General features: G+C 40.9%; 1 protein-coding gene across 1 annotated transcript; it reads left to right on the top strand.

Annotated features, from left to right (window-relative positions):
- Positions 1-2,631: 2,631 nt before the first annotated feature.
- Positions 2,632-11,306, top strand: STOML3 (stomatin (EPB72)-like 3). Its single transcript, XM_008576885.1, is given in 7 exon segments — positions 2,632-2,709; positions 2,791-2,863; positions 5,621-5,703; positions 8,137-8,340; positions 10,029-10,071; positions 10,343-10,388; positions 11,012-11,306. Coding segments are annotated over 7 exon segments (756 nt in total). The 5' UTR covers positions 2,632-2,697.
- Positions 11,307-11,537: the final 231 nt, after the last annotated feature.

The raw sequence follows: 11,537 nt of genomic DNA, 5'->3' as shown, positions 1-11,537 counted from the left end.
CTGTGACTCATGGACAGCACAGTTATTGCAGCCTTGTTTGTAAAGGTGAAATTGTAAGTAAGCTCCACGTTGATCAGTAGGAGAATGACTAAGTAAACTGAGACACAGGTTTAGGATGAAAGAGTATGCAAAAAAGAAGAATGAGGTAGATGGCTGTGTCATGACAAGGAAATATCTCCAAGATATATTAAGTAAAAGAAAAAAAAGTAGAAACTTAGGTACAGTGTGGTGCCACTTATCATAAAATAAAATCTACAAAGTAAAGCCAAGTATTCTCTAGATATATGTGTGTAAATAGGTAGGCATGGGTCTATAAGGGCAAACACCCAACTGATAACTCTGGAACTTCTCTAGATGAAAGTGGACCAAGGAGAGGATAGTCAGAGAAATTTAGTTTTATTACTTGAATTTTTTTTTCAGTGAGAATCATGGACTGTGTTATTAATATTTTGAAATTAATAAAATACAACAAAGATTCTATGAGAATACACACGGTGTTTTTTTATCTTACACATTGATAGCCACCTCACTGTGGATCCAAGGCTTTGGAAGGTGATATTTTAAGAATTTAAACTCTGGAGTAGGCAGACACGCCATTATCGTTCAGAATGTAACTTTTGTGTATTTAGAGCCTGTAAAAGGACATTTGTCCTCAAAAGTTTCTAATACTAAATATGTATCTAAGATGGAGGTATTTTTCTAATACTAAATATGTATCTAAGATGGAGGTATTTTTCTAATACTAAATATGTATCTAAGATGGAGGTATTTTTCTAATACTAAATATGTATCTAAGATGGAGGTATTTTTCTAATACTAAATATGTATCTAAGATGGAGGTATTTTTCTAATACTAAATATGTATCTAAGATGGAGGTATTTTTCCAGACTGTAACTACTCAGAAGACTGAAATTGTCTGATGGGGACAGGACACGTGGAAACAGCACACGTATACTGCTGGTGACAGGGCACGTTGGTACAGACTCTCTGAAGGGCATTTTAGAAATTTATCCTACACAAGTGCGCAGAGCACACATTTCATCATAGCATTGTTTTGTAAGAACAAAAACCTAGAACCCTCCTAAATATTCATTTATTTGGCGCAGGTCCCAATGCCTCAGTAGCAGTGAAACGGGTAAGTGGGGATGGATTTGAGATGACATCGCTTACACTCAGGGATTTCTGTGGTTAGCTCAGGAAGAGGCAATGATGACCTGAGCCTCTGACCTGGGCAGTCGGCAGGAAGGCTTAAGGCATTAACTGAGACAGAGACGGTGGTGATTGTGGGATTACTTGGGTGAAAATATCTAGTAAATACAGTTAGTTCCAGTGTTTGTGTGAATCAACTGGGGGAGATGTGGGGTTGAGGATGGAGGTGGCTTTCAAGGAGAAGGGACAAGAAGGGACAAAGAAGAACCAGGATTAAAAAGGAGGTAAGATGGTGAAGATAAAGATTTCTGAAATAAACAGGTCAGATAGAGCTGCATGTTTTACAAACAAGAATCTTGAGAATTGAGAAATTATGCAACTGATGTAATTAAGCTACACAGTTTTAGGTGCTTATCGCAAGGCAATATTTATTAAGCCAGAATGTCCCCCCATCATAATGTGTGATTAGTAAAAAAGACATCTAATGTAATGAGCCAACTATAACAAAATAAATTTCCATGAAAACACAGAAATATCAAATATCAATAAGTTCTCGAATACCTATTCATTGTAAAATAGGAATAATAGAGTAACACATATTTACTAACGTATGGGCCAGGAACCATATACAAGTAATCTCATCTAATCCTCATCAAATCCTCCAAGGTAGGTAACTTCTGTCCCCATCCTACTGATAAAGACATGGAGACCCAGAGAGATCGAGTGGTGTGGCTAAAGCCATAGAGTAAGTGAGAGACCTCGCATAGAAATTCAGACCCAAGGGCTCTTCAGAATGTTTTTCCATGTGCCACGTTGTCTTCCTCTGGGGATAATAGTACCTATCTACCTTAGTGGTTGCTTTAAATTTCCCCCGGAGAATTCACGGGGCCCAGGAATCTGATGATTCTGATGTGGATGGTCCATGGATCACATTTTGAGGAATAATAAACCATGTGTTTTATGTGTTTTGAGGATAATAAACCATGGCAGTGCTATATGAATGTAATGACAATTATCGCTGTTGATTGCCATGAGATTTTTCTTAGGAGGGATGGGTCAATTTTAATTTTTGAAAACCCGAATAAACATTTGTGTGTGTGCGGGCCGGTCCCGTGGCTCACTCGGGAGTGTGTGGTGCTGGTAGCGCCAAGGCCATGGGTTCGGATCCTATATAGGGATGGCCGGTGCACTCACTGGCTGAGCGCGGTGCAGACCACACCGTGCCAAGGGTCGTGATCCCCTTACTGGTCAAAAAAAACCCAAAAAAACAAAAAATAAAATTTGTGTGTGTGGGTGTGGGTGTTTAACTGCATTCATGGGTGTGCATGGATTTAGGTTTCCTCCTCAGTCACATCAGACTTAGCTACCTGTTTGAATGATTTCCTTGCCCATGCAGCTGGGTGGCTTTTCCAAGAGCCCCGTTGATTACAGGCTTGCTTCCTTCTCATTTCCTAGGTGTCAGCAATAAACAGCTTGGTGTATGTGGCTGGATTCTGATTTCCCTTTCTTTCCTGTTGGTGATCATTACCTTCCCCATCTCCATATGGATGTGCCTGAAGGTAATACCCTGGGAAATAAATGGGGCTGTCTACATGAGCTGAGGAGCCATTAAGACTAAATGCTCTCCCTTGATCTCTTAGATCATTAAGGAGTATGAACGTGCTGTTGTATTTCGACTGGGACGAATCCAAGCTGACAAAGCCAAAGGGCCAGGTATGACACTGTGGCTGCCACACAGACCATGGGCACCTATTAGTACTGCTCCCACCACCATTTCCCCTGGTGGTGCCTACTGAGAGTCAAAGAAAAGTCACTGGAACTTGGAAGCCTTGCCGTTCTGTGCAAGAGAAGGATGGTGTCCTGTTATGCAAGTTAGTGTGAACGACTAGTTTGAGAGTTTGGACATGTGGACCTGTTTCCTAACTCTCCCTTTCAGAGTTTCAGTGACCATGAATGAAGAAAGAGTGGCTCTGGTTGTGTTGGCTGAATGTCACTCATTTACTACCGGGGCCATTAAGAGAATGTCAGAAGAACCAGGAGAGGGAGGAAATAGCTGGTGTAGACATTAAGTTACACAGGGAGAGTACCCAAGGACCTGGTTTTTCATTCTCACTCTTTGAAAAAGGCTCATGGAAAGGCAGAAGGTAATTTCCTCTTATGGCAAGTAGATTAATAGAAAGATAGAGCTGGAAGCCATTGTATAACTCCTTTGTAAAATCCCCTGGTTTTGAAAATGGAGAACCAGAGGCCAGCATAGGTTTGCAGATTTACTTAAGATTTCCCTTGTAGTTGGAGGTAAAGATAAGATTTTAGGCTTTCTAACACCTAATGTAGTGTTTATTTCCATCCATTCTCTACAACCTTGGAAGAAAAAATGTTTCAAATTGGTCATGTTACAAAAGGATGGGATTATTTTTTGGCAGGGGTGGGGTAGTGTCAAGTACTAAAACTCCCTAAATATATAATATTGATTTAATACTCATAAACCCTCTTAGTATATATTTAATTGAACCATATGAAATTGCTAACATTTGTTTTTGACTCACAAAAATGGCAATTTCATATGGTTAATTCTAATATTCTCAAAAGGAAGGGCTATCAAAAACACCATCTTGGAAGACACATGAAAAACAAAGGTTATTGGCTATATGTCTCTGATAATCCTTTTTTCCTTCCCTTATTGTGGTTTATTTGAATAATTTGGTCTGTCTCCAATTGGACTGTAAGATCTTTGGGGGCAGGAACTTTCTTATGCATGGTGATATTCTGTGTGCTTTGTACTTGGCCGTGAACTGGGTAGATGCTCAAATATCTGTTACATAAAAAAATTGAGGAACTTCAAAAGAGAAGCTTATGAAAGAGACTTGGCCATGTCAAACACTGTAATCTTTCTTGTTTCATTTCATAAAAGGCCTAAGAAAAAGAGCCAAGAATGACTTATTATGGATGCTCTTACGAGTCTGTCAAAACAGAAGTGTTAGAATCATCCAGGTGAGGTACAGCAGGACAAAGTTAACCTCTTCCCAGTCATGTTCCAACTGGCAGAGCTAAGGTTATAAGTTAAAATAAAAGTGGATCTGAGAGAGGCAGAATAGCCATAACTTGGAGGACTCTAGAGAAAAATGTATCTTTTGTAAATGGATTTTCCCAGAAGATTTCACTACTACATGTCCCAGGATAACAACTCTCGTCATACATGTCCCTGGGGTTAACGGGTTACCTCAGAATGTCATTAGGACCAGAGGGAAACAAGCCAAATTGCTAATGGAAAATCTCTACACTTTTGTAAATTGTAAATTATTCTTTAATAATTAAAGCATTAATAATAAGGGCTGCCACTTCTCGAGCACTTAATACATACCTGGCACCGTGGTAAGTACTTTATTTCATCATCATGTTGAATCATGCTTAATCTTCACTATCATTTTATATGTGCTGGGTAACCAAAGCTCAGAAAAGTCAGGTGAATGTTCCCCAGCCGCGAGATTACTAAGTGGAAGGGCTGGGACGTAACTCTCTCATTTTAAGGGCGATGATCTTAGTCACAGTGACCTGGCATCAAAAAAGGAAAGTAACTGAGCAGTAATTTTTACCACAAGTCTCAGGTTTAGCGACCAAAAGAAAGAAAGCACCTTAGCAGCATTTTCTCCTGATGCTACCAGCCCTTTATATGATGTTCAACCTAAAAACCTGTTTCTGCCTTGAAAAGAAAAGCAATAACAAAAAATATCCCAATAAATGGAAAAGGATTAGTGTCACCATTTTGCCAACACGCCTGTGGTTCTAATCTTAATAACTCTTTCCGTAAAGAAAGAACATTCACCAGGGTACTGTTAAGGGCTCATTAAATGGCTCTTTTTATACTAATCCTTCCCTGACCTGGTCTTAACCCAGATACTCACAACTCAGAGAGAAGTAGAAGTGTTTGCAATTGGGAAATGCCATGTATTTAAAGAAGAACACGGCTATGGAGAAACTGTTAGTTCTGCGAGACACTAGTTTCAGGGAATCTGAAACCCTGGGAAGATTTTAATTCAGTATTCCTTCAATACTGTTGAAAGTGACTGAGAATGTTGGCCGTCATTGTTATTCAAAGCCAAAAGTCTATTGCTTGAATCTTTTTATGTAGGTAGCTTTATTCTAAGAAAATCCATTTCCAAAATATGATTTTTAATTAATGCCAAATGAAACACTCAGATAGAAGTAGATTTTTAAAATGATAAAATATAAAAATTAAATGTCAAGGATCTTTAGCTACTTAACAAAAGACTTTAATTCCTAAGCAATCACTTTTCTGTAGTCATTGATTGATAGGCAGAAATAATTTCCCCCAAAGTTATATGTGTTCATATTAAAGATCATTTGAGAAAAATATATAGCTCATGAAAATTACGTACCATGTAGCTAGGAGGCTATTTGTTGTAGTTATTTGCAGTGGGTGAAATATTAAACCACTTTTCTTTGTCATAGGTTTGATTCTGGTCCTGCCCTGCATAGACGTGTTTGTCAAAGTTGATCTCCGAACTGTGACTTGTAACATTCCTCCACAAGAGGTAATGCTGGTTAAAGATATGTCACCAAGAATAAAACCTGTACCTTTCCCATATGGGCAACTGAAACCTTACAGTATATTTTTAAACTATAAGGGGGAGGATGAACTGAATCCCCCTAGAAACTGGCCCAAAGTGGCTCGTGAAACTACTGGGCCTTCGTTTTGACAAATGAGAAGGAAGCCAAGGCAAGGGCTGAATTACTAGAAGATTTGGAATGACCCGGTGGGAGAAAGCCCGGGAGAAGAGATCCAGCTGACCGGGAGGCTGGGATGGAGAACGGCAGACAGATGTGTAGAAAGACAGATAAGTCACAGCACAGAGGAGCTGGATTAAAGCCGATGGAGGGCAGTGGTTGGCAACGATATTACCCTCTCCATCACCTTCTCAGATTTTATTAGTAATATCTACATTACTCACCTTTGCTTTTGACTTTAAATTATTTTTGTGTTTAAAAAAAAGAGTGGGACAGGTGTGAGAACAGAGCAGAGGCTGCACAGGGACCACCTGCATTTAGGTTTCAAATAATTCCTTTTAGTTCTTGAAGCATTATAAATAAATCACCCAAAACAGTAACTGAGCAATAGGGAAGAGGAACAGGGTTATAATAACCATGTCACCCTCTCATAACCACAGTGATCCAGGAAGAGGAAAGAAAATATGAGTAGGACCTGGGATGTGGGAGTGCAAAGGGGACAAGAAGACAGAAAATCAGCATTTATGAGTAAATGTTAATTGTATTTTCTCTGGTTCAGGAAATTCAATCAAGACTCAACAATGATGTCTGCATGCCACTGTCAGGAACTGCAGGAAACCTACTTTAGAATTGGGCCCCAGTCACAGGAGAGCTTGGGATGCTCAATGACCAGTAGTGGAGGGCTTCTGGCTCTGTAATGGACAGTTCTAGGTTCTGCTCCCATGGCACACCNACCAAGAATAAAACCTGTACCTTTCCCATATGGGCAACTGAAACCTTACAGTATATTTTTAAACTATAAGGGGGAGGATGAACTGAATCCCCCTAGAAACTGGCCCAAAGTGGCTCGTGAAACTACTGGGCCTTCGTTTTGACAAATGAGAAGGAAGCCAAGGCAAGGGCTGAATTACTAGAAGATTTGGAATGACCCGGTGGGAGAAAGCCCGGGAGAAGAGATCCAGCTGACCGGGAGGCTGGGATGGAGAACGGCAGACAGATGTGTAGAAAGACAGATAAGTCACAGCACAGAGGAGCTGGATTAAAGCCGATGGAGGGCAGTGGTTGGCAACGATATTACCCTCTCCATCACCTTCTCAGATTTTATTAGTAATATCTACATTACTCACCTTTGCTTTTGACTTTAAATTATTTTTGTGTTTAAAAAAAAGAGTGGGACAGGTGTGAGAACAGAGCAGAGGCTGCACAGGGACCACCTGCATTTAGGTTTCAAATAATTCCTTTTAGTTCTTGAAGCATTATAAATAAATCACCCAAAACAGTAACTGAGCAATAGGGAAGAGGAACAGGGTTATAATAACCATGTCACCCTCTCATAACCACAGTGATCCAGGAAGAGGAAAGAAAATATGAGTAGGACCTGGGATGTGGGAGTGCAAAGGGGACAAGAAGACAGGAAATCAGCATTTATGAGTAAATGTTAATTGTATTTTCTCTGGAAAGAGGAAAGAAAATATGAGTAGGACCTGGGATGTGGGAGTGCAAAGGGGACAAGAAGACAGAAAATCAGCATTTATGAGTAAATGTTAATTGTATTTTCTCTGGATCAGGAAATTCAATCAAGACTCAACAATGATGTCTGCATGCCACTGTCAGGAACTGCAGGAAACCTACTTTAGAATTGGGCCCCAGTCACAGGAGAGCTTGGGATGCTCAATGACCAGTAGTGGAGGGCTTCTGGCTCTGTAATGGACAGTTCTAGGTTCTGCTCCCATGGCACACCCAGAAATCTGTCATTTGCTCCAAAACACCTCGTCACATTCAGAACGACCGACACCAAGCCTCTCCCTTAACCTAAATCGATCTTGCTTCACTTGCAGACAGAACACGGTCTCTGGTGCCATCTATGTTTTCTAAGAAGCACTGCTTCATCAAGTCTGATAAAAACTGAAATTCAAAAAGATTACTGGTATCAGGGAAACAGGTGTTCCACCTTTGTATAGAAGACAGAAGATAGTAGAATTCCAGAAGTTTCTAAGTATATGTTCTCACCATGCCAAATCAAGGGCTTGCCTATAGGATGTGAGACTTCTCTGAGATCAAGTTACAGGGGTGGGTGTAGACCACATCCAGGCAGGCATTTTGTTATCAAGAAGGAAGGACAGGTTTTTTGGTGACTGCTGGCATGAGTTGTCATTAATGCTCTACTCTGTGGACAAGGGCCCTTGGGCCGGCTGTCACTTTATCCGTTGCTGTGATTTCCCCCTATTCTTGCTCTGCAGATCCTCACCAGAGACTCTGTGACGAGTCAGGTGGATGGAGTCGTCTACTACAGGATCTACAGTGCTGTCTCAGCCGTGGCTAATGTAAACGACGTCCACCAAGCCACATTTCTGCTGGCTCAGACCACTCTGAGAAATGTCTTAGGGACACAGACTCTGTCCCAGATCTTAGCTGGACGAGAAGAGATCGCCCATAGCATCCAGGTAAAGACACCAAGAACTAGTAGCCTGAATTCTTAATTCATTTGTTTTAATTATCAGTGATTATCAAATATCAGCAGCTCAGATCCCCTCCCCCACCTGCATATTCACACACACTTGTACGCACAGCTCTGGAAAGGTGAGCTTCAGTTTGTGGCTTTATTTATTGTGAGACATAGATTTAAATATCTGGATGGGAGTAGGAAGCTGTTGGAACTGTGCCCCTTATCCATTTTCTTTGGAATTTAAAATTATGAGTTAACATTGTACACTTCAGCCTTTTCTGAAGAGGTTAGAGATCAGATTTATTTTTAGTTTAGATTACTCTAGTTCACCCATTTCTCAGGTAGCCCGTGTATTCCTACATTTCAGAATGAAATGAAAAGTGGGGAAAAAAAAAGTGAAAGTTAGAAGAGGATTCATTTGAGATGGCATAGACCTATCACCTCTGGAAATTCTCACATCATGCCACCAATATCAATAATAATAGCAATAGTAATAATAACTACAATATTGATGAGGATGTAGTGGGTAGTGACCTCATCTCTTGCTCCTAGTTCATAAATAATCACATTTCTGCATTTTCCTAAATCAATTAAATTCTGATTCTGAGCCTCCTTTTTGTGAGCTAGGAAGGATATTGACTTCAGTGCTTCTTGGCATCTCCTCCAGTCCCTGAAGTAGCACAAAGGCCCCAAGATTTTATGAGGTCATATCAGGTCTGAATGATAGCTCCCCATTTCATTTGTAAGAGCACGTAAGTTTGGCAACTCAGATGTCTCCCAGCCATGGTCAAGTCACTGGCTTCCTGTGAGGTCTCGCCATCTCCTGGGGTCCTGCGGGGTTCACAGAAAGGCAGGGGCTCACTGGCTGTTTGGTAGCAGAGATCTCTGCCCCCTCCCCTCTGGGGGAACTACCCTTCTGATCTCACCATTTCTGAAAGCATTATCCCTCGACCCACCCTCTCTAGGATAACCCATAAGATATCTTCAATGGTTTTTAGCTTTTACAAAGGACAAGGATATCTTTGGATACAGGCTGGTTCTGCTCTAAAAAAAATATGTCTTGCTTCTTTAAAACTGGCAATAGAGCAGAGCTTAAACAGAGCAAGAAACATAATATCTTGAAAAGTACCCAATAATAGTATTCATTAAGTCATTGGTAGGCATTAATAGATATCTTATATGTATTATCTCCAAACCTCATGACAGTCCTGAAAGTCAACCGTTTACAGGTGAGAAAACTGAGAATCAGAGAGGTTAAGAAGCTGGCCTAATGATTCACAGCTGCAAATGGCAAAGCCAGGACAAAGTCAAGGTCTGTCTGAGAAGCCCGGGCCTGACTGCCTGCTCAATACCAGTGACAGCATATTTGGGGTATTTGCTCAAATCTAGATGGATATCATATGTTTCGTTAGGTATGGTTTTGGGGTGGATCCTGCTGGTAAATGCCCACTAAGACATCTGTCATGTTTTATTCCTGAATCCTTTGTAAGATTCACTTTAAATTCCAGGAAGTAATCAATAAGGATGTTAACTCCTAGTTCTATTCCCAACTGTCTCACTCCAAATGCTGTAAATACAAAAGGAAAAAGAGAAGAGGAACTTATTTTGCAAGTACAAAACATTTCAGAAACTTACTGCACATTATCTGTCTCCTGATCAATGTTCTTTCTTTTGATTCGGAAACAGACCTTACTTGATGATGCTACTGAGCTGTGGGGGATCCGGGTGGCCCCGAATGGATTAATCCGTCCGTGAGGGCACAGTCCTCACAATCCAATCACCTTTCAAAGGCCTCGCCTTTCAAATACCATAACTGGGTTTCCCATCCTCTTAGCACTGTTACAAAGGCAATCAAATTTCCAGTGCATGAGCTTTTGGGGGACACATTTAACCCACAGCAGCTGGTGATTTGGTTGTAGCCAACTTGGTACTTGTCTTTTGAGCATCATTGTGTTAGGATGTTAAGTGTTATGGTGTTAAAAGAGGTAATTAAATACAATCCAGGTTGGAATTACAAAATGTAAGCATGACATGTAAGATACAATTGTCTTTGAATCTGTTGGATCTGTAGCCTTCATGTCTGTGTGGATAGGTTTCTTGAAGTATCAGAAACCAACTGAGATTAGAAGGCTTTGTTGCCCTCTTGGAAATCCTGTGAGCTGGTGAAGGTTTTTTTCTGCCCTTATTCCTTATTCATATCTGCTTTCTCTGCTAAGCTCCAGAAGCTTCACCTGGACTAGGTGAAGATGGATGGGAGATCACTTTTGCACATGGGCAGTGATGCCTGTGGATGGGGCAGCTGTGTCCTGCCGGGGTCATTTTTGGGCAATCTGAGAACTAGAAGAGAGTGGAGAACGTAAGAGATTTCCCACGAGTGCTGCCAGGCTGGCACTTGCTACTACTCGTAAGCAAGAGCTGAAAGAACAAGAAACAATTCTTGCATTGTTACTAGGGTGGAGGCCAAGTATTCATTTGTGTTAAAGATAGTGCTTTTATTTATGTTTGAGGATGAAATCCAGGGATTTCTAATTTGTAAAATATCTCTTTCCACTTCCTGTAACCTCCCCGTGTTTCTTTAATGATGTTAGAATGTGAAATTCTTACCTTTGCCAAAAAAGTTAAGTAGATAAAACACACGTGGCAACGTGGGGGCAGGGAGGGGTGGGGAGGGGTATCAGGACAGAAAAAGAAAGCACTAGTCACAGTTGTAAACCTTTACTTGTGTTTCTGTTGTTTTAGGTCCTTGCAGCAGAAGGAGAAATGAATGCTTCCAAATCTCTGAAGTCAGCCTCCATGGTGCTGGCTGAGTCCCCGATAGCCCTCCAACTGCGCTACCTGCAGACCTTAACCACTGTAGCCACCGAGAAGAATTCCACGATTGTGTTTCCTCTGCCCATGAATATGCTAGAGGGCATTGGTGGTGTCAGCTGTGATAACCACGGGAAGGTTCCTAACAGAGCCTGAGGTCTTCCTGAGGCAGCCCACCCACTATTTAGGGAGTTGTATCTGTTCCTGTGGAGAATCCAGCAGTCAGAAACGGTGAGAATTCCAACTCTATGCAAGCAGCAGTAACCCCACAGCGGAATGGTGTTAGCAGGGGAAAGTTATAGAGGCTACAAAAAGAAAAGGAAAAAAAAAAAAAGCAAAAATGAAGACTGTATATTACTTTTATTTTTAAGAACATAATCAACTTTG

Source organism: Galeopterus variegatus, unplaced genomic scaffold (genome assembly GCF_000696425.1).
Source record: "Galeopterus variegatus unplaced genomic scaffold, G_variegatus-3.0.2 Scaffold1418, whole genome shotgun sequence".
Classification (NCBI taxonomy): domain Eukaryota; kingdom Metazoa; phylum Chordata; class Mammalia; order Dermoptera; family Cynocephalidae; genus Galeopterus; species Galeopterus variegatus.
The sequence above is the reverse complement of the archived record's forward strand: the minus strand, read 5'-3'. Positions and strand labels throughout refer to the sequence as shown.